The sequence below is a fragment of the Ischnura elegans genome (genome assembly GCF_921293095.1).
Source record: "Ischnura elegans chromosome 13 unlocalized genomic scaffold, ioIscEleg1.1 SUPER_13_unloc_1, whole genome shotgun sequence".
In the NCBI taxonomy this organism is placed as follows: Eukaryota; Metazoa; Arthropoda; class Insecta; order Odonata; family Coenagrionidae; genus Ischnura; species Ischnura elegans.
This window is the reverse complement of record NW_025791657.1, coordinates 13,906,643-13,933,886: the sequence shown is the minus strand read 5'-3', so window position 1 is coordinate 13,933,886 and position 27,244 is coordinate 13,906,643. Positions and strand designations below refer to the sequence as shown.

Here is a 27,244-nt window from a genome sequence, read left to right as displayed (position 1 = left end):
TGTATATCACCATGTTAGCTAAATACTGCAATGTTTTATTTTACGAAATTAATTTCATTGGTGTTATTGTATTCAGTGGAACTTATAGGCTTACTTTAAGGTTGGCTATAAATTTCTCGAGATATAAAATATATTTCTTTTTAATTTAACAGCAAACTTAATAAAATGTATTTTTAAAACGTGATATATCATATGTTGTCGTCGCAATAGCCGCATACATGCCAGCTTAGAAACAAACTGCCGCGCAAACTGCGATTGTTTCAAATCATCATGGTAATGCCGTCTCTATGCTTTGAGTCTTGACTTGCGTGGTATTATGGGTATTTTGCCACGAGTGCAATGATAGCTCGTTTCCTGCTGAGAGAACAGCAACGAGAAAGTAAAAGTGGTCTGGTACGTTGTTTTTAGGATTCTCTGCATTCTATGTCGCTTTTTAGTTCATTTATCGTCCCTCAATCCTAGGTGTTTGTAATCTGGATCCCACATTCGTGAGTTTTAATTATCAATGCCATGTAACAAGGCGTAGTGACTTGTGTTTTCAGACTTGGTACTACTCATTTCTAACGTGTTTTCTCTTACATAACCTACTTATTTGCTATTGTTTGCAGTTAGTGTTTCATTTATATGTGACTACGTTGTTAAAGCTTGCCTCACTACAGGTTATATTATGATTGCAATGCGGCCCTCGAATACATTCTGGATTTAGGTCACGTATACTACGTGTTGGCGAGTTGATATTCGTTGTCTCAATGTAACTTTGTTGTGTTCTACTAATTGGATTTTATACCACACGGTTGATTGTCCTTTGTCCATCATTTATAATCTTCTGATTTTTAGGATGTGCTTGAGAGTAAAACGGATAAATTAGGGTTTATATTATTGGTAATAATATGGGTAGCAGTTTACTTTAAATTATGAGCCATTCCCACTTGAAGATAAGTGGCGTGTATTGTGTTAATTCGATTGCAGTCGCTGCGCTTTCTCCCGCTCGTAATACTGTTAAGAATGCGACATAAGTTTTGAATCCATAACATGGTGAAAATTGACGAAAATTAGTATTCGATAAAAGTATACTGTGAACGCCTCAGGCGTATTAAAACTTATGCCGTTGCTGCTGTATTGTCGTGTACTCATTGTGTCTACGAATTTCTACCATTTCTATCGATATTTGCCGGTGTTGTGTCAGTATTATTGTGTAAATGTAATATGTTAAATATTGATTTGGTACCGGGATAAATGTGTTGTCACCAATGAAATTCCAGGTAGAGTGGGTAGATAGTAGGATGTGCCATGATTGGGCTATCTTTTTTCTTTTGGTCTTTTCATCTATTCTCTGATAATAGGGAAATATTTCTATTTTATTCACTGAGATAGGGCTGTAGTGAGCAAGTTTCTGCATATATTAATTTTTTTATATTTCCTCTGGCCCTCGATATGAAAAGATGCCCATTATAGACCATAGCTATGTCATTATTTCTATTTCGTTACTTGCTAATTCTACCTTTTAATGCATTGAATGAATATTATTTCGCCCTGGTTATATTGAAGTTGTAACGGCCTTATTTCAACCCTTTCAATGGCTTTTTACGCCTTAAAATTACGTATCTGAAGCTCTAGCATTTGTTCATGGAATGACGAAAAAGTATTCGGCTGCCAATTTGTTAATCTTCATCTGTCCAATTTCCTTTCCAGGATTCCGGTCGGAAAACTTTCATTCCAGAACCTCCTGAGTCTTAAAGTGAGTATTTTGATCAATTTCTTATAATTCTGTCTTCTGGAATAACAGTGTATTAAACTGCATAATTCCATTCGATGTTATGCCATTGTTTGTTTTTAAATAAGTCGTGTCACCCAATTGGTGTCTCCGTTGTGCTTGTCTTAAGATTTTGTGTCATCATTTTGACGGACAAGTTAACAAAAACGGTGATGATGAAATATTTTGGCTTGAAGCTTTTTTTTTTCGGTCGATCGTGCCAGCTATGCGTAGTATTTGTTTTGAAACTGGTTATGGTGGTAGTATGTCGTGTATAGCATGTAGGTAATTATTATCAAGTTGTCTAAAGGGCAAGTCTCAATTGCGACTTTTATTCTTGTGAGTGAATTATTGTTTTGTATGTGTTTCCTCGGTTTAGGCATTTTTTATAGCCTTCAATAATGCCATTTGATCTAAAAGTTTTAAAGTAAAATTTATATGCAGGGTTGTAACCGTGTGAATATAAAATGTGTCTCTAACGCTTGAGGTGAATCATACTATTGAAAAATTCATATTCAATGACTAAATGGCTTAGAAAATCTAAAGATTAAGATTATTCACATTTTAAGCACTAAATATTTTATTATTTTCATTAGAAAATCACCATCTCGTGAGTGGTAATAAACTTGTGTAAGATTGTAGTCCAGTACATGCTCCCGAGTGCTCCCGCTTCAGACGCTATAGATTCGTGGTCCACTTTCATTCCTGTCACTACCTACTGGATCACGGTTTGAGCGATTGTAGCATTTTATTAGTCATTCGTTTTGCTATTACAGTCTACATAAAGGAATGGTGTAGCCCCCTGTACTTTACTGGTCAGTAATATATATGACAGAAAGAATATGTCCCAATATTTATCCATGTGGTACACCTCAAGAAACCTTAGTTACCCATGAATGCCCAGAAGATTTTTTTTTTATATTATACTTTCCTTGCTTAAATTATGATTCGACATCATATCTGATGAAGGAAAAAAATTTTTGTTTTTATTAATCTCTAACATTTGCATTGCTTAATCCTATGTGTATCTTAAGGTACATATTGGCACTTGAGGGATCAACAATGTACAATATCATGTAATTGGGTTGATGCACGTTACCGCTAAATAATTCATTGCTTAAGTCTTCAAGTGGTTTTGTATACTTGAATTTTAATGCATAATATAATATAATTTTGAGCATTAGGTATTGTAGTATTATGGTATAATTACATGAACAATAGACATTAGGATTTTGAAATTTTACAGCAATATGACCCTGTATCTCAGTTTTCTATACCGAAGCCAACCCTGTACAATCGATATATTCAAGTCCCATCTAAAATAGGTGAATTACCATTTTGTCTTCCTCATTGTTGTCCGGTAATTTGCCAGTAATTGATGGCATAGGTCTACTCCACCATTGTGAGAATTCTGCGATCGCCACTGGCATTGGATAGTCATTTTTTTCTTTTCGGTGACAGAATAATGAGCATCAGTTTTCCTTTTATTATGCATACAATTAGTAATCATGGTAACTGCGTTATTACCATTCTACCTCATAATTTGTTGGAAACTGTTTCATTTAACCTGAGCAGACCTCCGTTTTGATTTTTGAAATGCAGTTTTTTTCTGGAAGGTTATACTCTTGATTCTATTTTCACAAAGTGTTCCATGGCAACGCAAGTTTCTTCCTGTCAACTCTTTTAGCAGCTATTCTGATGTGAATAAGTTTTCAACAAATATTTTTGTGTCTGGTGGTAATTTAATCTCATCCGTTAGTCCTAAAACTACATCTCTTCCTTGACCTAGATCTGTTCTCTCAAGGTTGGTGTTAGCTCCAGCATACAGCTCCACATAATAAAAGTAGGCACTAGATTCGGCAAAAGGGTTGTGCAAAAAAGTTCATGTTTCAAATTTCGTGTCGCTATGGTGCGGAAAAGTTGCGATATGTTATTACAAGAAAAACAAGAGAATTATTAAAATCGGACGTCATCTTCCGATCCCTCAATGCACCTGAAAAAATGGCAAAAATGTAGAAAGTTTTTTTTGTCGTGGTAAAAAAAATAAAATTTATTTAACATCTTTTAATACTATAGCAAAAAACGATTACAAATAATATAGGTTACATTAATATATACATATTTTTGGTTTTATACGGTCTTTTCTGATCACACAAGATCATTAATAATGTATTAATCTTGCAATTAAGCCGTTTTTTCAGAGTTGTGTGATAAGTAATTACCTTAAAAGGTAATATTTCATGTTTGATTATGCACCTCTTCCTTTGTTTATACATGATTTAATCATAATTAAGCAACCCAGAACTCACTGCGGCAGAGAGGTGACTGCACTTTGAGTTCTACCCACACCCTCCATCCATCCAACCCTTGAGGGTTACTGCTATTTACAATAATTACATTTTTTGGCCTCCTTTTAAATTTTAGCTTTTGAAAACTACTTTGTATTGAGATTTAGTGGTGAAGTCTGACATAGTGGACCTTGATTTGAGTAGAGCCCTAACAAATCCATCTCTGGATCGATAGTCACAAAGCTTAAGGGATGCCTCCGTTACCAATTTCACACACGACCCCATTGGTTGTGTGCGATATGGGAAGTTAAAATATCATGATGTTGTTTATCGCCTGGTTCAATAAGGGAAGCTATTTCTTCATTAGTAATTACTTTCCTAAGAAGAGGTGGAGTGGATAGTTTGACTACATTCCAGTCAATCAATCCTATGTAGTCAGTTACTTCGAAGTTCTTAGTAGAAGTAATGAAGTTTACGAAGTTTGCCTTTTACTTAAGTCTTTCATCCTTAAATACTCTCTTGAGCTCTCCAATGTGCCTTCTGTGATAAAAAACCGTCGTCATCAATACATTCTCTGTGTGGTCAAAGTTAGAATTCCGTTCAATAATAGGTAGAACTACTTTCTTTTAATATTCAGGTATGTATCAAGAGGTTTCCATTGCTCTGTTCACACGAGTCATAGAGCATGTGAAATTGGGTCAGGATCACGGTGTGCTAAGTAATTTGGAAAGTCATCATTTGCGATTGCTTGACTAATGTCAATAAGGTATTTTTGGTCCTTGCTCAAAATTTATCTATCAACTTGTAGAATTTCATACTCAATTGTTTGGAAGTGCAGCATTGGAAGCTTTCCATAACCATTCAGATTAGTCCGATTGGCACACTAAATGATTTTTGGCTACTTGTTTCACTATCTAAAAACTGAAAAATATGACAGAAAAGTAATTAAATGAAATGAAGTAAACAAACATCCCACTGCAGCAGGGGTCCAATGTTTTCTACGAGCTTTCTAATAGTGTCTTTCTAGTCAACAAATTTCTCCTCGATTGTTGAACTTAGCATTCCATCATTTAAAACCTCAGCATCTTCACTTTCGGTTTCAATAGGGTTAACATGCTGCCTTTTTAAAGTGCAATTTTGCCTTTCAAATGAAGTGGCCAGTTTTTTAGTCATTCTTGATCGAAAGGGCTAATTCAAACTTCACAAAAATTATCCTCAAGTAATTATAACAAAACTGAAAAATCGGCTAAATTGTAAAATTAATACATTTTTAATAATCTTGTGTGATCGGAAAAGGCCGTATAAAACCAAAAATATGTATACATTAATAATAACCTATATAATTTTTAATCGTTTTTTGCTATAGTGTTAAAAGATATTCATTTAATTTAATTTTTTTACAACGGAAGAAAAAACATTTTTTTATTTTCATTTTTGTCATTTTTTCAGGTGCTTTGCGGGATCGGAAGATAATACCCGATTTAAATAATTCTTTTTTTGTTTTTCTTGTACTAATGTATCGCAACTTTTCCGCACTATAGCGACACGAAATTTGTAACTTGTGTTTTTTCGCACCACCCTTTTCGTGAATACTCCATAATTGAAACCCAAATGTTACTGGTTTCCCTCTAATACATTGCTTGCAGCTTGTAGCATTGAGATACTGTACTTTCCCGAATCCACGCGATCGGTCAATTTGGGGAATAATATTATGCATTCTGTTTGGAAATGCTCAAGATGCAACTCTCAGACTGTATATTAATGTTTATTGATTCTGTATCTAATAGCATAAGAACATGCGGAAGAGTTCATGAATATCACAGTGAAATGCATGAAACTTAACCAAAAATTTAATGCGAATTTCTCCATCAAGAATTCACCGCACCAATCGAAATCTCTGATGCACTAATGCAAAATTTTCAACTTACGTAAATTTCGACTTATGCAGAGTCTTCCGGAACGCATCTCTTACATAACTCGGGGGATGCCTGTAGCTATCAGTTAAAAATTGAATTTTTAGTGCCACTTGTACCCAGAGGTATCTTTAGATTTGTCAAAACTTTACTGATTAGTTTTGTCGTGAGATTGAAAGAAAAATGAATATCTTTTGATAGATAATGCTCCTCATTATTTTAAAATGAAACAGAATAACTGGATTCAGAGAAATCTGATTAATAAGAAAGTTGAATTTTCATGTGATCATACTGTGGCGATTTATAAGTAGTTCATAACCAGACATCTGTAAGTAAACTTAACAATTGCAAATATTGGCTCAAATTATCTCATTACCTTGTTAACCAGTTTAAGGCATTCTTTTTTCATATGATGGAAAGAAATTGCATAAACAACAAACAAGAGAGTATTTAGGAATTTTTAAAGTATGACATATCTATAGATACGTCTTGGCTTTAATGGGTTAATATTAGATCTCCATTGGACACCATGATGGGGTTCTGCAACAGACCGATGCTTGTACTGAAGAATTTACCCACTGGTTTGCAAATCTTGTAGCACCGAAGGGATAATCTTTAACTATAAGAGGGGATCATGATACATATAAAAGAAGATAATCCCAATCAATAACACTGCTTAAATATCTTATTAGAAAATTTTCATTTAAATGAAAAGTAAGCCTAATTCACAGCACTGGACTACTCTTAAAGACCTGTGTGATTTATTAGGTGATATTATTTTTTTGGAAATAATAAATTGTTCATGGTATAATTCTCTGCCAGCCTCTCAAATGCCTCAATGAATAGCAACTTTTTGTAGGCTCAAATGTGATATTAAAACAAGTGATTGCATATAGTGCTATATGATTTCAAACTAAAGAAATCAGTTTCTCTGGGTAGTAAAATTTATTGTTAGAAAACAACACCAGCAGGAAGTTTAAAAATTGTTCCATTAGTCAGTGGTGGCTGGTGGTAATTTATCGTGGGTGTGTATTAAAGGAGGTACAGGATGATTTATACATATTATGCTAATTATTATCTATGAGCATCATATTTTGTCGTAATATAATACACAGCACATGCATGACAAACCACTGGTACATTCTACCCTTAAAACTGCATTAACAGAAGTAATATAAGCATGCAAATGAAAACAATTATTCTAACCACACCTTTACAAGTGACGGTAGGTGAAATACATTCTCCTTTCCTTCTTCTGAGCAAACTCCTTTATCACCTTGTCATTTAAACCTTCAATACCATCGTGGAATTTTTTTAAATTGACAACATGGCCAAAGCAGGAGCCTGTCCTCATCCATCTGGCTCAATAAGAATAGTTTAACATGTTTAAGGGTTAAAAAAATCCTCTGCTTCACTAGTTGTCATCGGAATTGTTGCAAGAATTTTCAGTGGTTTATTTGTTTCACTGAATGTATTTTGAATGTTATTGTCAACCATGAATCATAGTAGGCAACGACACCAGAGACTTTCCGGAAGTCCTCATTCATGTAAATTTTGAAGCTCAGCTTTCAAACTTCATTTTCAATTGACTCATTGGTTTTGAAGTTATCAGAGATTTGCATTGTTTAAAACATCCGCCAATTTTTGTCATATGAACAATTTGTTTTCTAAAAGGTGTTAATAATAGATCTGGCTTTCATATATCGTAATTTCAAGATATTGGAACGAAAACTATGAGAATACCAAGCACTCAAAGTGGGGCAACTTGATTTTACAAGCAAAAATGGGAATTATTTAGAAAAAATGTAACACAAGAAATACCATGGCGCAAAAAATTTGTTGATGTAAATGATCAAAAGAAGAAATAAATTCTCTCTCATTTGCTTTTTGTTTTATTGAAATTGGTTGCCTCATTTGGACGACAGAACTCATCAAACTCAGATGTCTGGCCTTTTACAGACAGTAGGATAGTAGAGACTGGGCACAGGTAGTGTAGGCAGCTGCTACACTCCCTGTGAGTCACTCAATAAACTTATGCGTGCCCACTCGCGTCGTTTTATGAATCTGCTCCCAGCGTCCATTTGAACAGCACATTCCCCCTGCTTACCTCGTCCCGACCGAGCCCCCTCAAGCGATCGCATCGACCGAATTTGCACCTGGCGCGATGCCAAGGGATAACATACTTGCGGTGAATTCGCCAAGGAGATAGCTGTAGCGTTCAGAGCTTCATATCACATCTGTAAGTGGACTGGATTTTATCCTTCTCGTAGTAAAGGAAAAGTTACATTTCTTATTTCATTCATCTTTGGGTGTGCGCTTGCTAGCATGTGTATATGCACATGCCACCTCCGCCATTAGTTATCAACTTGAAATTTGCTAAAGAATATCAGGTGATTGATCTTGGAGATTGTAACATGACGATTTTTTCCAGCGTAGCATTGTTCAATAGAATAATTCCTTTTTCTCAAACCAGCTACATTACTGTTTCCTCTCTCCATTTTCTGTTGTGCGTTCTATTACATCGCTCTTCTTACGTCTATTCATACTAAGGTTTGCTTATACTTTGGCGTTTTGTGATCGAATGAGGTATGACAGTGAGACAAGTGTTAAAAATCTACTGTAGAGTTGACGAAAGATACCTTTGATAGCCCATTGCTTCAATCATTGATTTTGTCTTGAAACAATTTTCCTAGTGAAATATTTTCAGACTGAGTCACACATACCTATGCATGATATTCTTTCAATTGCGGAAGTAGCCTTGTATTTAAAAAAATCTGTGTGCAAAACTAAATTAGTGTCTTCAGTGGTTGCGGTGACTATTGAGGTATCATGTAGATTAAGCCTGTCATGATTCATTCCAATCCACGTACTTTAAATTGTAATTTTACCTTGGGACCATTCGTCTAAATTTCATGTAGGGCCCTGGAAATACCAGCAACAACACCTGGGATTTTGTTTAAGAAATTGTGTGTGCAGTACAACTTTTAATTTTTTTTCTAAATTGCTTAATTTTAATTTTCAAATTTTTTTTATCAAGTTATAGACGTCCAAGAAATATTTAAAATGGCCACTATGCAATCACTTTGACACTGAGTGTCATGATGGCTTCGCTTGGCAAAATTTTCAGATCTGAGCAAAATTAAAATTTTTACCTTTAGGCTGAATGTGTTAAGAGGAAACATTAATTTTATGTCTTTAACCCATTAATCCCCAGCGTTGCGTAAACGCAACATTATTGAATTGAAATTATTATGGAAAACCTTTGCTTCAGGATAATTTTTTCTCACGGTTTCTGAATTCCTGAAATACCATTCGCTCTTTTTCAGTTATTTTTGGAAAAATATTCATTAAAATAATAATTTTTATTTTACTTCGAAATTTGCCTATTTCGAAGTGCTGAAGTACTACAAACTGTAAATATTTTTTTACAAAGATTTATTGGGCGATCTTGCTAGAGGTAATGTTTTCTCTTAGTTCTAAGCTTCTTTATTCATCATGTTTATTTTTGTCACGAGCTTTCATCACTACTGGTATAAATATGGTTGTTGTAAATAATGTTGCGTTTACGCAACGATGGGAATTCTCTGGTAAACCAGAGGGCTTGTCTCAAAGCATTACGAAAATCGTCAATATGGCTTTTAATCGACAACGTTGTCTTTTGGAGGCAGTTTAGATGCATTTTTGGCTCTCACAGGTTGTGAGTTTGCATAGTAAAGGGTGAATGGTATCTTGAATTCCAACATGGCCATCGGTACGAATTTTACATGAAACACTCTGGTACTTCGTGGAGTCAAACTGTTGCGCGCACACGTGGAACCGATACAGGGCAATGTCATTCCCATGTCGTTGAGTTAAAGGATTACTTCGTAGACGTTAAATTCAGCTTCAGATGCATTCATTTTCAGAGATGGTAGAATGAGAGGGTGAGAAACCTATTAGTTGAAGTAGGATTGTGATGGACGGTGGAGCGTTCCTCTAGTCGCTCATTGGAATTTTCTCCGTGCTATCCTGAGTTACCTATTTTTTCTTCTATCGCTTAGGTGATGTAAGGCTAATAATCTAGCTTCAGTTGGGTTCGTATCAATGAAATTGTCCTCTGAAGTGCATCTTTAATTCTCATCTAGTAATTATATCAATCATACCGCATTAGTTTTTGCTCGGCTTTTTGCTAAATAATTTATTCAGGGGTTTCCTTCAGATTTAAAATTGAAGACAATTTTATTCGTTATTTCTATGCCTCAGGCGTATACTTTATAAGTAGCGTCAAGAAGGTGACTGAAGAATATAAATTGACAGGAGAGGCGATTTATAATATTTTCTTAACTTTGGAACTACAATGGGGATTACATCTTCTCAGTATTTCGAATATTGCAGGAGGTGCTGCAAGGTAAATCATATTTTACTCAAGCAGTATCAAAAGAAAAATCGTCCAGTAAACGCGCACGCCCAGGTAAAAGATGCAGAGAACAAACAGCGGTTCATCTAAATGTGAAAAAATAGAATCTACCTCCGTAGGAGTCCCGAGTTTCTGTGTGAAAAATGGAATAGAAACACTTATTACTCAGTATGGAGGCCACTCACCAATTGAGCTCCGTCACTAATTTCTCAGTGGAAAATTAATTGAATTAATTTTGAGCTACTCAATAATTACGCTGAGGATAAATAACCGCACATTTACTCAGAGTGAGGCAGATATAAAAAAATAATTGGAATGGTAATGTTGTCGGGGTATCATATATTACCACGCACTAAGTTGTACTGGACAAGCCAAGAGGAGATGTCTGTCGCAATTGTGAGGCAATTTATGACGAGGATTTGGTTTGATGAATTAAATAAATATCGACAGCTCTCCGACAATTCTCAACTACACAAAGTGATACATTTTTGAAAGTTGAACTTTTTCTCAATAGACTTAACCAAAATTCCATTCAGTCAGGAATTTTCCTAAAAAATGGTTCCATATTTCAGTTGGCACACAGCTAAAATTTTCATTCGTGGGGAACAATTTAGAGTAGGCTATACATTGTGGTGTCTGGCCTCATCTACAGGCTATCTATATGAATTTTTTCCATATGGAGAGGTGGAACTTGAAAGTGATATGCCTAGGATTTGTAAGTTCACTAGAAGAAAGGGTTGTAATAAATTTACTGAATTTTTTTGTTAGTCTCCGAAAATTCTTGCCAAGTATTTTGATAATTTCTTCATCAGTTACAATCTATTAGTAACTCTTAAGTGCTAATTGCTATTTTTCAACGGGAAAAGCAAGAGGAAATCGAACGGAAAACTGCGCACTCATGTCTTCGAGAGATTTGACTAAAAAACCTAACGGGGATTTCTACTATTCGTTTGACAGGTCAAAAAATATTCTCTTAGTGCGATGGCAGGATAACTCCGTCATCGCTGTTGCTTTAAATTATGGGAATATGGTACCTATAGTAAGGACGAAAAGATATTCCCAGAGTTTCCCGTAGAAAATCGAAATATCATCAACGATTACAATCAGGGAATGGGAGGGGTAGATTTTCTAGATAATTTTGCTGTATGTTACCCTATCCACTTTATGAGCAAAAAATGGAGGTGGCCTCTATTCCAAAAAGGGGTTGACAGTGCAGTGGTGAATCCGTGGTGAATTTACGCCAAAGTCACGGGCAAAGCAATTCCTCAGTTAGAATTTCGGTCCGAGATCGTAAAACTTTACTGAGACTAGAAATCGTTTCCAATACAATGGCTGATGACATTTGGCATAAAAATCGGTGTCCACATGTAAATAACCACACCTTAGGAAAAATAACATGTATGTGGGGTTAACCGCAGCCCTATTCTCCCGTCAAGGGAGAATACGGCATTTCATCCGCAGGCTACATATAATTCCCGGCAAAGATGTCAAATTTGCAAATCAAGGATAATTATGTTGTTCAAAGCGCTACGTTTAATTCTGAGCAGCATATTATTGAACATTACATCAGAAAAGACGATGAAATATAAAATATGCAACCTAAGTTTTCAAAATTTATTTTGCTTTTATTTACCGGAGTTTTCCCAGCGTTGCGTAAACGCAACATTATGTAAATCATATATTATGCTGAATATAATATTTTTGTCCGAAAATTAATCTTAATTAGGCCATAATTAACCGTAAAATACGAAATAACCGGAGTTAAAAGCCCTATGTGCAGTCTGGGGAATAATGGGTTAATGTGGTGATATTAATGATGATACTAGAATATTAAAAATGTCTTATTTTGCATTGGTTTCTTATTTTTCTCTGAATTGCATGTCATATATATATATATAAAGTTGATAATGAAGTGTATTTTAAATTTTGTAATTGTTTGAAAATCCCAAAAATGTGTCAATTTTTACAAGTCATTTCTTTTCAACCGTGATAAGTGCTGAAAGCACAATCGATGATAGGTGTTATTTACTCAAATTGTAAATTTACTGTAGTTAACTTTCGTCTGAAGATTTTCACTGCTTCTTTCACCTATGTTGGTGGTGGTTCTCTGTTATTGCTATGTAGAAAACATTTTCACTCAACGTTTCACTCCTCCTACTGGGAGCCTTATCAAGAGAATCAAATTTCTCTCGATAACACTCCCAGTAGGAGGAGTAAAAATGTTTTCTACAAAGCAATACCGGAGAACCACCACCAACATACTTTAATTAACACCAATATTGTTGACTTTAATAATAAAATTACTACTTAATGCAAAAATGTTGCACATTAGAGGGAGGAAGCATCTCAAGAAAGCCATTGTTTAACAAATCAGAAATTGTCAACCACATGAAGAAGATTTTTCTATTTACTATTTTCTATGCATCAAATACTATGATTTTTAAAAAGAAACAAATTTACATAGAAAATATAAACATTTACAAAAATTGACAATAATAGTTGGAATACAATGTAATACCTTATCAAGGAGTCCTAAGTCGTGTTGGGCAATATTGTGGGTGCCAGTGTGGGTAAAATCTAGGCTGCTCTCGGAAGTTGGAGGGGGCTAGGTTGAGGGTAGGAATAAGTTAACTTAAGTTAATTGATCCTCCAGAGTAGGTGGCGACGGACAACTTACCACTCACGGGCTTGTAAACCTGTCTGAGTTTCGGAGGAGGATAGGCAAAAGGACAGGATGTGTGAATTACATAAAGAATTTGGAGGTAAAACTAACTTAGAATACTCAGGCTCTCGCCAACCTTGAAGATGGCAAACCCAAACAGCGAAGTCTGGCTCCCAAAACTCCCGACACCAAGTGACTATCTGTAGTCTCCAGTTGGTCTACCTACTGCAGGGGCTTTAGGGGTTGTCTTCCTCCCCTCCTGCAAAGGCCTCCACTGCAGTCTACTGAGGTAACTAAAAAAACATTTGGGGCACTAACAAAAGTAATTTATTTTATGTTCCAGGATTGCCTCTTCTGTATTGGGAATTGGAAAGTCAAGGAAGGAGCGATTACCCATTCTAACCACCTTGTGTAACCTATTTGGTAAGAAGGTAGTTGCAAATACATTTAATCTATGCTTTTCCATGAATTATTTCCATGTGTGACTTCCTTGCTTGAAAGATGCATGCCTGCCAAGAACCAGATTCTATCTAATAAAATAAACAAACTGAGTTTGAATGTAATTTATTGTAAGAATGGATAGCAAATATTTCTTGTGTTAGATCCATAAAAATTTTTTGCCATGGTATACTTTGTTCTTATTCCCACGTTTACACACTTTCTGAAAGCTTTTCTGAAACCAATTAGAAATCTCCATTTTTCTATTCATCAAGAAATAGTCATATCGCAACGTTTGTGTGTACGAAATAGCTTTTGGTCACTTGAGGCAGTGTCAGAGGCCAACATTTGTTAGTTCTAATGAGCTGATTATTTTTTGATTTTGTTTTTAATGGAGTTTTGAACCATAATCTTTGTCATACGGTCTGAGAGACCACTGCGTTTTTTAAATTATGAATGCTTTCAAAATGACTATTGTGTCTGGCAATAATTCCTGTCATCTTCATATTTTTTATGCTACAGATATCAAAGTCTCGTAAACTAATGCTTTTATTTTTTATTTCCGTTAATATCCGACTGAATTCGATTAATGGTGTGTGAGACCATACGCCACTCCTGCGAAATGCATCAAGGAAAGGAATGAATGAAATAGGTTCAATTTTCTCCAATTAATTACGTTCCAATTTAATATTTATGGCTATATTTTTAAACATGGCAAAGTGTTAAATATTAAGACATATTATAAAGTGTTTTAGGCATCAGTTTTTATTCTGTTTCAAAGAACTGTTTTGCGGTAGAATTGACCCTTATAGTTGATGCATAAAATCCAATTTTTTTGAATTCCACGTATCGGCGAGATCACATGTACAGAAAAGTGGTTTGCACGAATACTTCAAAACCACTGCGTGACGACAGAAATCAAAATTTTCAAGGCACCACGTCTCTTGCGCATGTTGCCCGCGTTACAACTGCTGTGGGATGTGTATCAGTGAACACGTTGCGCGATTGCACACTGCGAGGATTCAAAAAACAAGACCACTGAGCTCTCGTGAATGCAGCTGGCGCGTGATCACTTCCGTTTCACGAAGGGGATTCTCGTGGAAGTAATAAGCCTAGTGTGTCCTACCATTCAAATGTAGTAATTCTGGTGATTTTGCATCCTATTTAAATTTTCATAAAGATCGCTGGGAACACTGTGCGAGAGTGAAAATCATGCATGGATAACCTGCCACACGGATATACTGCCACCGTATAATCGGGAGTCTGCTATAATTTCAATTTCTCAATTAAAGTGTTTATTTATATTTTATGAAAGCCTTATGTTATTTTGATTAGAGAAAATATTGGACAGGCGGTCTCACTACTATCAATAGAAAATGTGTTCATTTATTTTTACTGATTTTTCCTTATCAGAGTTAAGTGGGAGATTCATCCCCCAAAAAGGCTTTCTCTCTATCATGTGTCCATTTTTACCAAAAAATTACTTAACACATTCCATGCTCACCGCTTTTTAAAGAAAATGCTCAGTGGCCGTCATTTTGGCAAAAAGTTGTATTTTGTATTATTAACTTAATGACATTATCTTATGAGTTGTGATTCTTTGTACATGTATTTACAATTTTTCCCAAAAGTAACCCTCCATTTGTTAAAAAATTAATTAAAATTTTCCAAGTATCCTGTCAATCTTTTGATATATTGCCGCAATACGTGTATTAGTTTCCGATATTTCTTAGCTATTTGTTAGTACTGTGGCAAAAACCTGTTTGACCAAATCATTTCATTGAAAACTAATGAAGATAGTAATCCAGCTAATGTTAATTTTTCAATCTGGAAATTTTACATTTGAATACAATTTTAAATGCTTATTGCACTGAAGAAAATATTACAAATATCACCAATATTTGTGGCAAAAGTGGTGTTCCCTATCATGGATAATGCGACTGAGCGATTTGATAACCTCTGGAAAAATTGTGTGATGGCATGCATGGGTTTATTAATAAAAAGGAAAATTTGTATGAAAGAAGAATTATATTGATGAAACATCGTCAAACAAATCAGAAATTGTCAACCATATGAATAAGATTTTTCTATTTATTATTTGTATTGCATCAAGTAATATCATTTTAAAAAGAAACAAATTTACGCATAAAATAAAGAAGATATAAATTTTATAAAACAATCTTGTCCAGCTGTGTAAATAATTTTCAGCATTACAAATTCTTGTGATACTCCAGAAAACACTCAAGACATAATCATGGCTCAGCCAGGCAGGTGGGGCAATAATATGAAGTGTCCTAGCAGACATTCTTCTTGAAGTGCTACCTACACCTATTTTGTTTTAGTATTTTCTGTCTTTTGTCTTTGTCATTTAGTCGGAGAAATGTCTTGATAAGCCCTTGGTTTTGAACGAGGTGTGCTGGGATGATGCTTGTCTCTTCAAGGGAGCCGGAGTTATAGATATTGTTTAAAGTGATTCTAAATTTTGAATTCAAAAGTCGATAGAAGGAATTTTCAAAAAATATTCTGAGAATAAAAAGTAATGGTTTGGTAACAGTAAGTTTAGTAGGTGGATTCCCAAATTTTTGTACCATGTGATGGATTTCCTTTCAGTGGAATGGGAAGACCTTTTTTGATCCCAATTATCGATGCCACTCATATAATTGTTGTATTCAATCACTTCCTGTGGCTTTCTTGGTGTGTAACCAACGGCATGAGATACTTAAAATTAACTTTTTTATTATATACTAGAGGACGCAATAAACTTTATATCACCTTCATTTATCAAGCTATATATAGAAAAATCAATTGTTCTTCGTTCGTCTCGCCAAAATCCAAAAACAGCTAAAGCAACCTTCTTCTCTCAACCACGGCACAGATAATCTTATCATTATGTTACAAATAACTATGTCAACATATAAATACTTACCAACAATGTTTTTGGTCGGTACTGTTTATAGGTTATCACTATTAAATTTGGTTATTTAATAAAACTTGCTTATGTTTGGATTTAAATCGTTTCTCTGGTGAAGAAGCTGTAACATTTTAATTTATCCACTAATCACTTAACAAATTATTTTGCTACACTTTATAAAGAAATTTTATAATTTTAAAACTCGTGATCAAAAACAACATAAACAAGCCACCATGACTGTTACAATCCCAATTGTAATACCCGTACTACCAGTCACTGAGCCACTACCATGAACTGCACCAGTGGGGATCTTGAGTTCTGCCGTATCCCCTTCCTCCGGTCTCTTTCTCTCTCGCAGGCACCTCCTTTTTCTCACTACCATTATTGCCTCTCATTATTGCCTCCTCACTACTATCATTAATTTTAATTCATTTAAATAAACAACATGGCAGCTTGTTTACAAAGCGTTTGCAGTTCTTGGGCCAATAGTTCGCATCACTATTTGATTGTGAGCACAACGCTTGTCAGCTTTCTTATCTGGATTACCCGTGGGATAGAGGCTAGCCAGTGTGTTCAGCTCAAAATCCATTGCCTTCATCTTCATCTCGTGATCCCATATCTCTGTAATCTGGCAAAAAATCGTAACCAACGCTAAAAAAAACGTTTAAAAGATATCTATCCTTCTTATCCATTATGTTCAGTTGAGAAAATGGCAATTATTTTCGCCCAAGCGATGACTGACAATGTCGTAATTTGGCAATACCTACACCTCCATTTTTTATGAAGCACTATAGATTAGATAAGCCCGTTCTCTGTTGGTGTAAAGGCCATTTCCTAAGTCATGGGACGAGCAGATCTCGCACGAGTTGCATTGATCCGCCATGTTTTCTTCAACACCTGTTATCTGAGAAGTATTTGTCCATCATATTGGATTGTAATTTCTGCAAGTTTAAAAAGGCATTAAAGAAAAGTTTGCTTCATGCGAGTATAATAATTTTCCCATTTCAGTAACCGAAGTAATTTATTTTACGTTTCAGGATTGCCTTCTCTGTATTGGAAATAGGGGAGCCGAGGAAGGAGCGAATATCGACTTCAATCAGATTGCCTAACCTAGTTGGTAAGTACATGCAAACGCATTTAATTTAAGCTTTTTTTATGAATTATGCATTTCTGCGTGATTGCATTACTTAAAATAAGCATGCCATTCTAGTGCAAGACTTTATCTAATACAATTGACCAGCTGAGTTAGAACGTAATGTATGGTAAGAATTGATAGTAAATATTTCTCTTGTTTTATCCAAAAAACGTTTTTTGCCACAGTATACATCGTGTTTAGTCCCTATTAGTCCCTATTACACTGTTTAATTTTTTTAGAGATGCGGACACAACTAAATTTTCCTAACAGCTAAAACAAAACAGTACCAACTGAAATAATAGTCATAGTTACCAGTTTAAAATTCAATAACGTAGAAAAACTTTGCTGGTGTGTGCATGAACAACTGAAATTATTCAAGGTCCGCAAGATATAGGTAACATTTATGAATTTAAATTTATGGCCTGATAACGTGATGAATACAATATGCATATTAGAGATTCCACAAGGCATATTTATATTATTGTAAGTTGCTATTCGTGTGAAATTGTATTTTTTCTTCCGTCGGTCGTTTTGCAATCAGTTCATTTGTGGCATTTTTTAGTGTTCCCCCTCCCCAAAAATTTCTGGAACCCCCCCCCCCAGAAATTTCTCCGAATTCCTCCGAACTTATCCGCAGAACTTCTCCCGCTAAGGACTTTTCACGCAAATGCCCTTCGACAAAAGGCTCGGAGACTGTCTCGGAAACTCCTATCTCTGGAAACTCCTGTCTCTGGAAAATCCTGCCTCCAGAAAACCCTGCATCCAGAAACCCAGCACCCAGAACCCCAGCCCCAAAACCCAGCCTACCTGCAGTGCAAGACCTATATAGGACTACTGCGAAGGAATACTTACTCCTTGGCAATCAAGGGGAAATGGGTGCTGAGGTCCTTGTATGCAGTTTGGAGTGAGAATTATTACCATAGTCCTATCACAACTCTCTCTCCCTCCAACACCTCACCCCACTATGTCTTTCCCCTCCTTGTGTTCCAATGAATATCCCTCTGATTCGACTGATGTCTCCAACCCAGAAGTTTGAGGGGAAAACTACGGCTTGCACCCTGTTCACTCCAACCCAGGGATGATGTTTTGCGGGGCAGCCTCTCAACAGGGGCAATTACGCAGCTGGTAGAACATTGCCCTCTTTACCCCTCCACTCCTTGGAATAATCCCTCCCCTACACTCTTCCTCGTCGTGGAATACCCAGGTCTCTTCTGCTCAGGCGCTCATGGTGAATGTATGGCGTGACTGACATGGCGATTTTGAGAAAAATAATACTGCTGGTATTTAGTTTGGTAATGTTTGCTATGGGATCATTAGTTATCATCATTGTTTTCTGTAATAATTCTGAATTTGAATACTCTACTTCAAATAGATATTGAACAAAAATAACTCGAAAATATTTTTGGCAATTTTTTTCTTGTGTGCTGATTTCTTGTTTGTGGAGTCTTTCCCTGAACCAGCCTGTGACCGACGGTTGGAGTTTCCCAATGTCTGGGCTTGCGTGAGCAATCTCCAAGATTAACGATGTAAAGCCACACATTAATGTGAATGATTTTCAAATTATGGACATTTGATGTTATGTATACTTATATTATAGAATTGCCAGGAATGGAAAAATTATTCTTATACATAAATCTCTTAATGAATATTCTGAATTGATAGAATAATCTACCGAATTGCTGAAAGTTTGGCATCCATTTTGTCATTACTCTGGATGTTTGTCGGCCTGGCCGTAAGAAACCCATAAAAAGCTTACTTGATGAACGCCTTTCGTATTTCTTCCTTTCACCTTATCTCAATGGCTTATAATGTGCTATAGAGCGTTCCACATTTAGTTGGTAGTACGGTCCTTATGGATAACAGTGTTGCCAAGCTTCCGCTCCGCCGGCAGGCATTCTAACACCGTATGCAACCACACATTATAGAGCGCCAAAATGGTTTAGTTCAAAAAGGAGTTAGGGATCGCACGAAAGATGTCGTAAATTAAGGAATTTTTTCACTGCACAAGCTGAATAATGAAAAGTCTGTAATGTAAAAAAAACAATTAATTGAAGGATAATAAAAATTATTGCCACTCCTGAATGAGACAAAATTTCTATTCCTTCCATATTATGCAATATTTTTTGGCTCTGGCTAGTATTACATGAAAGGCGATGATGTATAAGACATCATCAATCTTTAATTTTTCAAAAATTTCCCGTACTTGGTTTATTGTAAATTAAAGATCTATTTTCAAGCTGACATCTTCAAAGCTAATTTCCTTAATGTTCTCTTTCCTCCACCTTCTAGTAGGCAAGGATTCCAATTTCTTTGAGTAATAAGAGGCATTATCTACCACTATAATTGATCCTTCGGGGAAGTTTGCATGAAGTGAGTGCTCAAACCATCTCTCGTAACACTCGCCACCCACTTCTTCATGCTCATTCATTGAGTTCTTTTTGTATAGAAACACATGCGATGCCCCTTTTATGAACCCATTTTCCGCTTCTGTGTGTATCATTGCAAATCATCTTCCTCGGGAAGTGGGGGCCAAGCCCAGTATTTAGTCCAGCAAGGAAAGCTTGACGCGGATTTTCTAATTGTTTGTTTCGCAAACTAATGTTCACTATTTGTCCAACATTAATCCAAATTTTGCCTGTGAATACATTCGCCTGTGTTAGCGACGATATTTTTTTAGCTGCCTTAAATAATTAATTGTGCCACCAACGAAGAATATCATCCCTTTCGATAAGGATGATTCTTTTCCCCCTGCGTTCGTACACGAAGCCTATGTCCAAAAGAAGACGATATAGTGTTGTCCTTTTGTAATCTGGGAGAATACTATCCATATTTACCGAGTTTAAGATGGATTTTAAAGTCGGAGGAATATTTTTCACGAAGGATTCATGTGCCTTCCTTCTAATTCACGATCTCACCGAACCGTCGAAAATCACAGCTCTCGAATTTTTGTAAGGCTGCCTACTTTCTTTAGTTTTTGAAGGAGTTACCATTGGACCACGGGAGCTTTCCTTCCTTACTCTGTAAATAGTGAACTCCTAGCACCCAGTAGCCTTCGAAGCTTCTCGGCAGGCCTCACTAATGCAGAGAGATTTCCTTTGGTACGAGAAGACGTTGAGCACCAACTGTCTTTCGTGGCTTATGAGCTTCTCACCTTTTCTCCTCTTCTTTGTATCGGACATATTGATTGGGCGTGTTACAGCAAAGATAAGTGTAAAACACACTTCACAATTCTCAAATTCAGCAGACCACACAACACTTGTTCACTCCAAAAAAATGCAATGACAAACTGAACATCTTCGTAAATTCTTCCCATGGACCCTTCGGCTAGGGTTGCTTTTGGTGCAGGTTTTATGGTAGGTACCCAATGAAAGGAACTCAGAAAAAACCCAAGCCCACTTTTGTAAAAGGTGTGCTGTGGATGGGGTAGTGTTTCGCACAGATTATGAGATATTCTTTTTCTTGGTTTCCACGATGGGACCTAAACACCCAAGGCGAAAGCGTCTTATTTCCAAGCCACTTGCTTACTTTCGTGCATCAATTTATTCAGATAAAAGCACTGCTGTTACGACGTATGAGTATTCTCTGTTTAGGATATCAAACGAATAGATAAATACATTTCATAGTATGCATTGACAAAAAACTCCTTTTCCGCCCGAGAATTTTCCCTCTGCGCTCAAGAAAAAGCAAGAAGCCCGTCCCAGCGGCACCGTAACATTTTTTCCTGAGATCAAAACCTTGTAACTCGCTTCAGAATTGTTGTAAGTTAATGATTTTTTCACCAAAAATAACCGTGTAGGTTTCTTCACATTTGATATGCAGCATATAGGGACCTACGACGTAAGAAACCTAAGTTAGTAAGCGACTACTTGTTACCTTGCAAAAATCAAAATTTTCTTGTCCTAAAGGGAGTTACGTCGGCATAACAACATATTAACTCAATATTTGTACAATTGGTGAAGATGGATTACCGAGTTTAAGATGGATTTTAAAGTCGGAGGAATATTTTTCACGAAGGATTCATGTGCCTTCCTTCTAATTCACGATCTCACCGAACCGTCGAAAATCACAGCTCTCGAATTTTTGTAAGGCTGCCTACTTTCTTTAGTTTTTGAAGGAGTTACCATTGGACCACGGGAGCTTTCCTTCCTTACTCTGTAAATAGTGAACTCCTAGCACCCAGTAGCCTTCGAAGCTTCTCGGCAGGCCTCAATAATGCAGAGAGATTTCCTTTGGTACGAGAAGACGTTGAGCACCAACTGTCTTTCGTGGCTTATGAGCTTCTCACCTTTTCTCCTCTTCTTTGTATCGGACATATTGATTGGGCGTGTTACAGCAAAGAAGAAAATACAAGGAGAAAATAGTGTGATGAAATTTTTGCAGAAGATTCAATTCAATACAGACAACGGTCAGGCAGAAATTGCGAGAAGAAGATAAAGTAAAAAAATACACGTTTCTGACGGAAATTTAAGAAAATTTTTTAAATATCTTTTGTTATAATTTTTATCGAAAAACTATTGGCACCAATGAATGCAGCATCTCTTTCTACATTAGAATGCAAATTTTTATCAGTGCATAACGCAACATTGGTTTTCGTGCTGTTATTGACAACACTGTGCTCCTTGCCTTATGGAGATTAACATGGGAAACGATTCACCATAAGAGCCCATACTGTCAACTAAATGTGGAACGCTCTATATCTGGGATACAGTAAGCACAATCCCAAGTACCCTGAAAACAATACCCTGAGTTTGAAAGTTAAAGATACGATCTTCAGTGAGCTACTCTTCAATGTGAGGTGATAGGACTATAATTCTGAAAGTGGATAAGACTATTTAGAAATCTCCATTACCATGGGGTGAGGTCCAAAGAACGCTACATTCGCTAAAGTGCGCTCTTGAGGAAAGTGCTCTGGAGCACCGGTCCACAGGTGATACGTTCCCTACGAGAATTTCTTTCCGAAGCGGTCAAGAGCGAAGTCAAAATGGTGGAATGAACTAGGGCGAGCTAGCTGGATTATGAGATGGAGGAGATTGTTTCAATTGTGACTAGATGCGATCAAGGCCATTGAATATTAATGGTTTTGGTCGAATATAATTAGAATAAACTTTATTTGGAAGATCGTGGTTCCACAAAGTAAAACAAGAAACTTGGGACTGCATTTCTCACATCTACCCCCGCATACCTCTTCCTTTATAAACTCATTACCTTACTAAAGAGAAAATTGGGTGATCCACAGAATAGTTTATTCTTATTCTCAAGCCATAAAAATCAGATAACTTAAATTTCCAACGGTGTTACACATAGGATCCATTTTGGTTTCAATTCATGTACACTAAGACACTGGGGATGAGAAATTTCAAACATACATTAATAGCATATGAGAGGGAGTTAAGAAGTGGACTGTAGGAGTATGTAAGGAAGATAAGCAGGGGCGGTGTGGGCTGATGTGATTGTGGTCCTCGGCTGGGGCTCAAAATGGGGCCTATCTTCTCCGGGGGAGGGGCTTGGAATATTTAGGAAATCCTATGCTCAGAAATGGATTTCGACACTATTCTGCTTTTTAAAACTAGATAAAATTTCATGAAAAATAACGATTTCGTATGAAAATTACTGCAAAAAGTGGGAATTTCACAGCTTATGAAATTTATTGATGTACGAGGGATGTTTTTCTTTAACCTCCGATGGGTCATGATCAGAAGACGAAGTGATTAATTAGAAATTATTCCTTTGCTGAATATTGAGCACACTTGTGGTGTTCATTAGACATAATTGCCTCGGTGATTGAGGAATTGGTCGTGCCTGCGGGCACGATTTACTATACCTTCTTCATAGTATGTTTCCGCTAAAGACTTCCATCAATTTTGGCTTTGTCCTGAAGCTCTTCGCCCTTTTGAAAATGCTTCCGTCCTAGCCATGTATTCACTTCAGCGTAAAGTTGGAATGATGGATGGATGGAGATAAGAGGATCACCAATTGTGCATGTCAGATGGAATCTTTTAAAAGGAGCTATTGTCCATTTTCAACATATTTCAATGTTACGCAGTCGATTTGGTAGTCCCATGGTTAAATAAAGTAACATGATATAAGTGATGGTGTATGAGGGGAAGATAATTGAGAACTAAGGTAATTTGTATTTCTTAGAGGAGATAAGGAACTGAGGAGGAAAACCTGGCGTAAGCATGCTTTCAATGTATGGCACCAAGGGGAATAAGACTGAGTTTCATTTGAAGAAAGAAATATTACACTTGTATTGCACTCCAGAAAGTAACCAAGCAAATATTGATAATTTTATGATGTATTTTCACCCTTGCCAGCATCTGCTATTATGTTGTTACTCTGGAACATTTTTTTCTGTTTGAATACACGAGGGACACAAGAGAGATTTGAATACAAGAGAGATTTAAATATGATATCTAGCTCTTGTCCGCAACATTTTAATCCACTCGATGCGTTTCAGCTCACAGAGCCATCATCTGGTACAAATCTATTCTTGTGTATTTAATATCGTGGAAAAGTGTTATCATCTTCAATTTAAATGTTTTGAACCTCCACCATGTAGCAAGTGCATCTGTTAAATTTATTCTAGTGTTCTAAATTCTTTCTCTTTTCCTCTTTTTCAGCAGCCTATTTTCCCATCTTATTATGTCACATCGTAGATTTCCGTGCATATCAACTCTATTTTCATTCAAACCTCACTTCCCTCAGTATTACAGGTTCTGTAATAAATGTTCATACTCTGGCTTGGTTGTAAGTTGAAGACTGTCCCCAACATCTTTTAGCGTAGCTATATCAATTTTTGTCTACAGTGGAATTGATATTTCCTCATAAAAACGACATATGTGAGTGATTGCATTTCCAAAATGCCATTCCAGAGCATTTCCTTTTTTATTCTTGGCTGCATTGTAAGCGAGATATTTGTTCTCAAGTCACCCTTACGCTAGTTTTTATTTTACGACACAGCTATTGACAATTTAAGGTATTAATTTGATGTTTATTCTTTTTCATCGCAGGAAATGTTTCATCCTTTTGTGGTAACGCTGAGACAGTCTTTACTTCTTGCTGAACATCACCACCTCGCCTGGTTCCTACTGGCAACTTTCTGCCAAATCTAACACCCGTTAAAATAAATTGTTTCTTCTTTTCGCAGTAATGGCTGCCAACATTTCTGCTAGTGGCGCGGAGAAATATGTTGAGGAGAGGCTCATTGCTGGATTGCTGACTGGCTCATTGCATCAGCATAAAGAGCTGCTGGACATGTTGGAAGATGTGGATAGCAGAATGATAAAGGAGAAAACACTCTTGCATGTTGGTGTGGGACTTGGAAAGGCCGACTGGGTGGAGGAGTTACTGGCGAGAGGGGCCCACACAGAAATTACAGATGACGGCCAACAGAATGCATTGTCTTCAGCTGAGGAGATGGTGCGGCAGTTCCCTGATGATGTAGAACGCTGTAAAGTTCTGAATTTAGTGTCGTTGGTTCACAGGAGAGACCAAGTTATTTTGCGTCGTCTAAAAGCATCTTCGAGTAGGAGTACTGATCATGTAACACCCATGGCTAGCCCAGAATGTGATATTGCATCTCTCAAGTCCTCTGTGGACTCATTGAGGCGAGAGATGAAATCTCTTTTGCGACAGCTGAGCTCATCCTTGGAGGAACTCAAGGCACAGGTGTGTGGACGTGACACCCTGTTGCGTTACCTGGAAGAAGCCGTGACGTCAACAGCGGAGGATGTGAGGTCGATCAAGTGTGGACTTATTGGGGAGGCATCTTTAAGTCAACCTACATGCGATCCGGCCAGAGCAAGGCAGGAGTGTGTGGATGCAATGATGCGAAAAACACGGATAGTGTATGGAAGTGGAGTTGATAAAGTGCGTAGATTGTATGAGAGACTGTATGATGGAGATGAAATAACTGCTTGTATTATTAAATATTTGATTGGGGATGATCGGGTGAAGGTGATGGGGGACTTTGAAGCTGAGTTCATTAGAAGGATGAAGGAGAAGGTTGTGTTTTTGGATGGGACTCATAGGAATGGGAGTGAATTGTGTTCATTTTGTGATTTTGAGAGTGAGACTGTATATTTGGGTGCAAGGGATTGTTCTGATGATAGTGAGAAAGTGGTATGCACTAGGTTAGCTTGGGCCCTCTCACAATTATCTCTGCAATTAGTTTTTGATAATGAGGGGAGGCCTTATAGCAAGGGAGATGTGGAATGCGAACGAGAGTGGATGAGGGCTATAGAGGAGGTGGAGGACAGGAGGAAGAGGGGGGAGGGATTACATGGAATGATCAGTTATGCATTGAATCAGAAGACACTGAAGGCAAAGGTGTGTTGGCTGGCTGCAGCTGTACCTAGTATTATGACTTTTGATGGACCCAAAGAAGGAAGAGCTAAACTGCAGCAGCAAGCCCCTCTCCTCTTCTCTCTGTATTCTAATAATGTGATTGGAACACTTTTAGCCAGTGGAAAGGTGGGTCTTATGTCTATTTCTCACATTTGTTTCATTACATCATGGTGTTAATTAAAACATTCAAATCATCGTTTGAAGGTATATAAGCAAATAAATCTGTAATTCATAAATTTAAATGTTAACACAGAATAATTCAAAGATTTTTAATTCAAAGTTTAAAGTAAAAATAATGCAAGGAATTTGAAGACTGTATATGTTCAAATCCATGATATATCAATCAAGTGATGCACAAATAAATTTCTAACAGTAGTTAAAGTCTTCCAGTATTTTTCACTTTTAATATAACATATGGTCATAATTAGCGCCATTGCATTTTTAAATGGTGGTAATTCTTTATCTCACTATGAATATTTACCTAATGATAACATTGAATTTTGGTTGTGATTGCATAATTATTTCATTGCGGCCTCCATTAATTTATATTTTTTGTTTCAGAGATGAATTTTGGCCTCACATACTTCGGAGATCATGATGGAGCCGGTCGTAGAGAGGAATATTCTGTTTAAATTCGTTTATTTTCACAGAGCATCATATGTTTTTGTTGGGTTAACTTAAACACTGTTGTTTCGTGGAATCATTACAGTGTTCACGCTCAGTCAATTTCGTTGATATCATGTTAGGCACATGGCACTTTTTTAATTAGGTTGGCAATCACATTTTGAGGTGCATGTTGCAGGGTTCCCACTCAACTGTGAAAACCTATAAAGCGTGAATTAGCCGTGAATTTCGTCTACCATGAAAAAACCTGGTAAAAGCCGTGAATTTCGTAGTAAAACCTTAATAATCTCTCAATCTTGATAATATTACCTTCCCAGAAATTTTCAACGTCGTTCGTTGCGAGCGCACTTCTATTCATTGTGGCGAGCATCGTCGCATGGGTCAGAAAAGCGTGGGAACGAATGTTGCCTGAAGAAAAAAAAACATCTTTCCCTAGCGCAAGCTTTTTCTCTCCCCCTCCTGAAATGTGACACCACTTCTCATCAGCTTGTTTACTTTCCTCGACTGGCTTGGTTTCCCCTCCCTCGGTCACTGCTTAGTACCTCTTCCACCCAATTAGGCTTTCCAGTGGCTGCAGCGACCACTTTCGATAATAAATCTAGATGGCCTTTGTGTCGAAAAATTTGAACGTTCATTCAACACCCTCAATCCTGTGATTGGAAGACCGCTAACCTTGACAACCAGCTATGCGCTGTGGACACTACGCTCCCTGCGTCTGAACCGGGTGACAGCGAGCTTTCGGCGCGACGTTACTAATTCTCGCGCGTTGCGGCCTTTA

General features: G+C 36.8%; 1 protein-coding gene across 5 annotated transcripts; it reads left to right on the top strand.

Annotated features, from left to right (window-relative positions):
* The first annotated feature begins 299 nt into the window (after positions 1–299).
* LOC124172374 lies at positions 300–26,716 on the top strand. 5 transcript variants are annotated; one of them, XM_046551816.1, is made up of 6 exons: positions 300–393; positions 1,693–1,738; positions 13,356–13,435; positions 17,399–17,478; positions 24,644–25,968; positions 26,404–26,716. In XM_046551816.1, the coding sequence occupies exons 5-6, from the start codon at positions 24,646–24,648 to the stop codon at positions 26,407–26,409; spliced, it is 1,329 nt and encodes a 442-aa protein (XP_046407772.1). In that variant the 5' UTR covers positions 300–393; positions 1,693–1,738; positions 13,356–13,435; positions 17,399–17,478; positions 24,644–24,645; the 3' UTR covers positions 26,410–26,716. The 5 variants fall into 5 exon arrangements, with proteins under 5 accessions (XP_046407772.1, XP_046407773.1, XP_046407775.1 ...); XM_046551817.1 differs by having other exon boundaries at positions 24,507–25,968; XM_046551819.1 differs by having other exon boundaries at positions 13,356–13,443.
* The last annotated feature ends 528 nt before the right edge of the window (positions 26,717–27,244 follow it).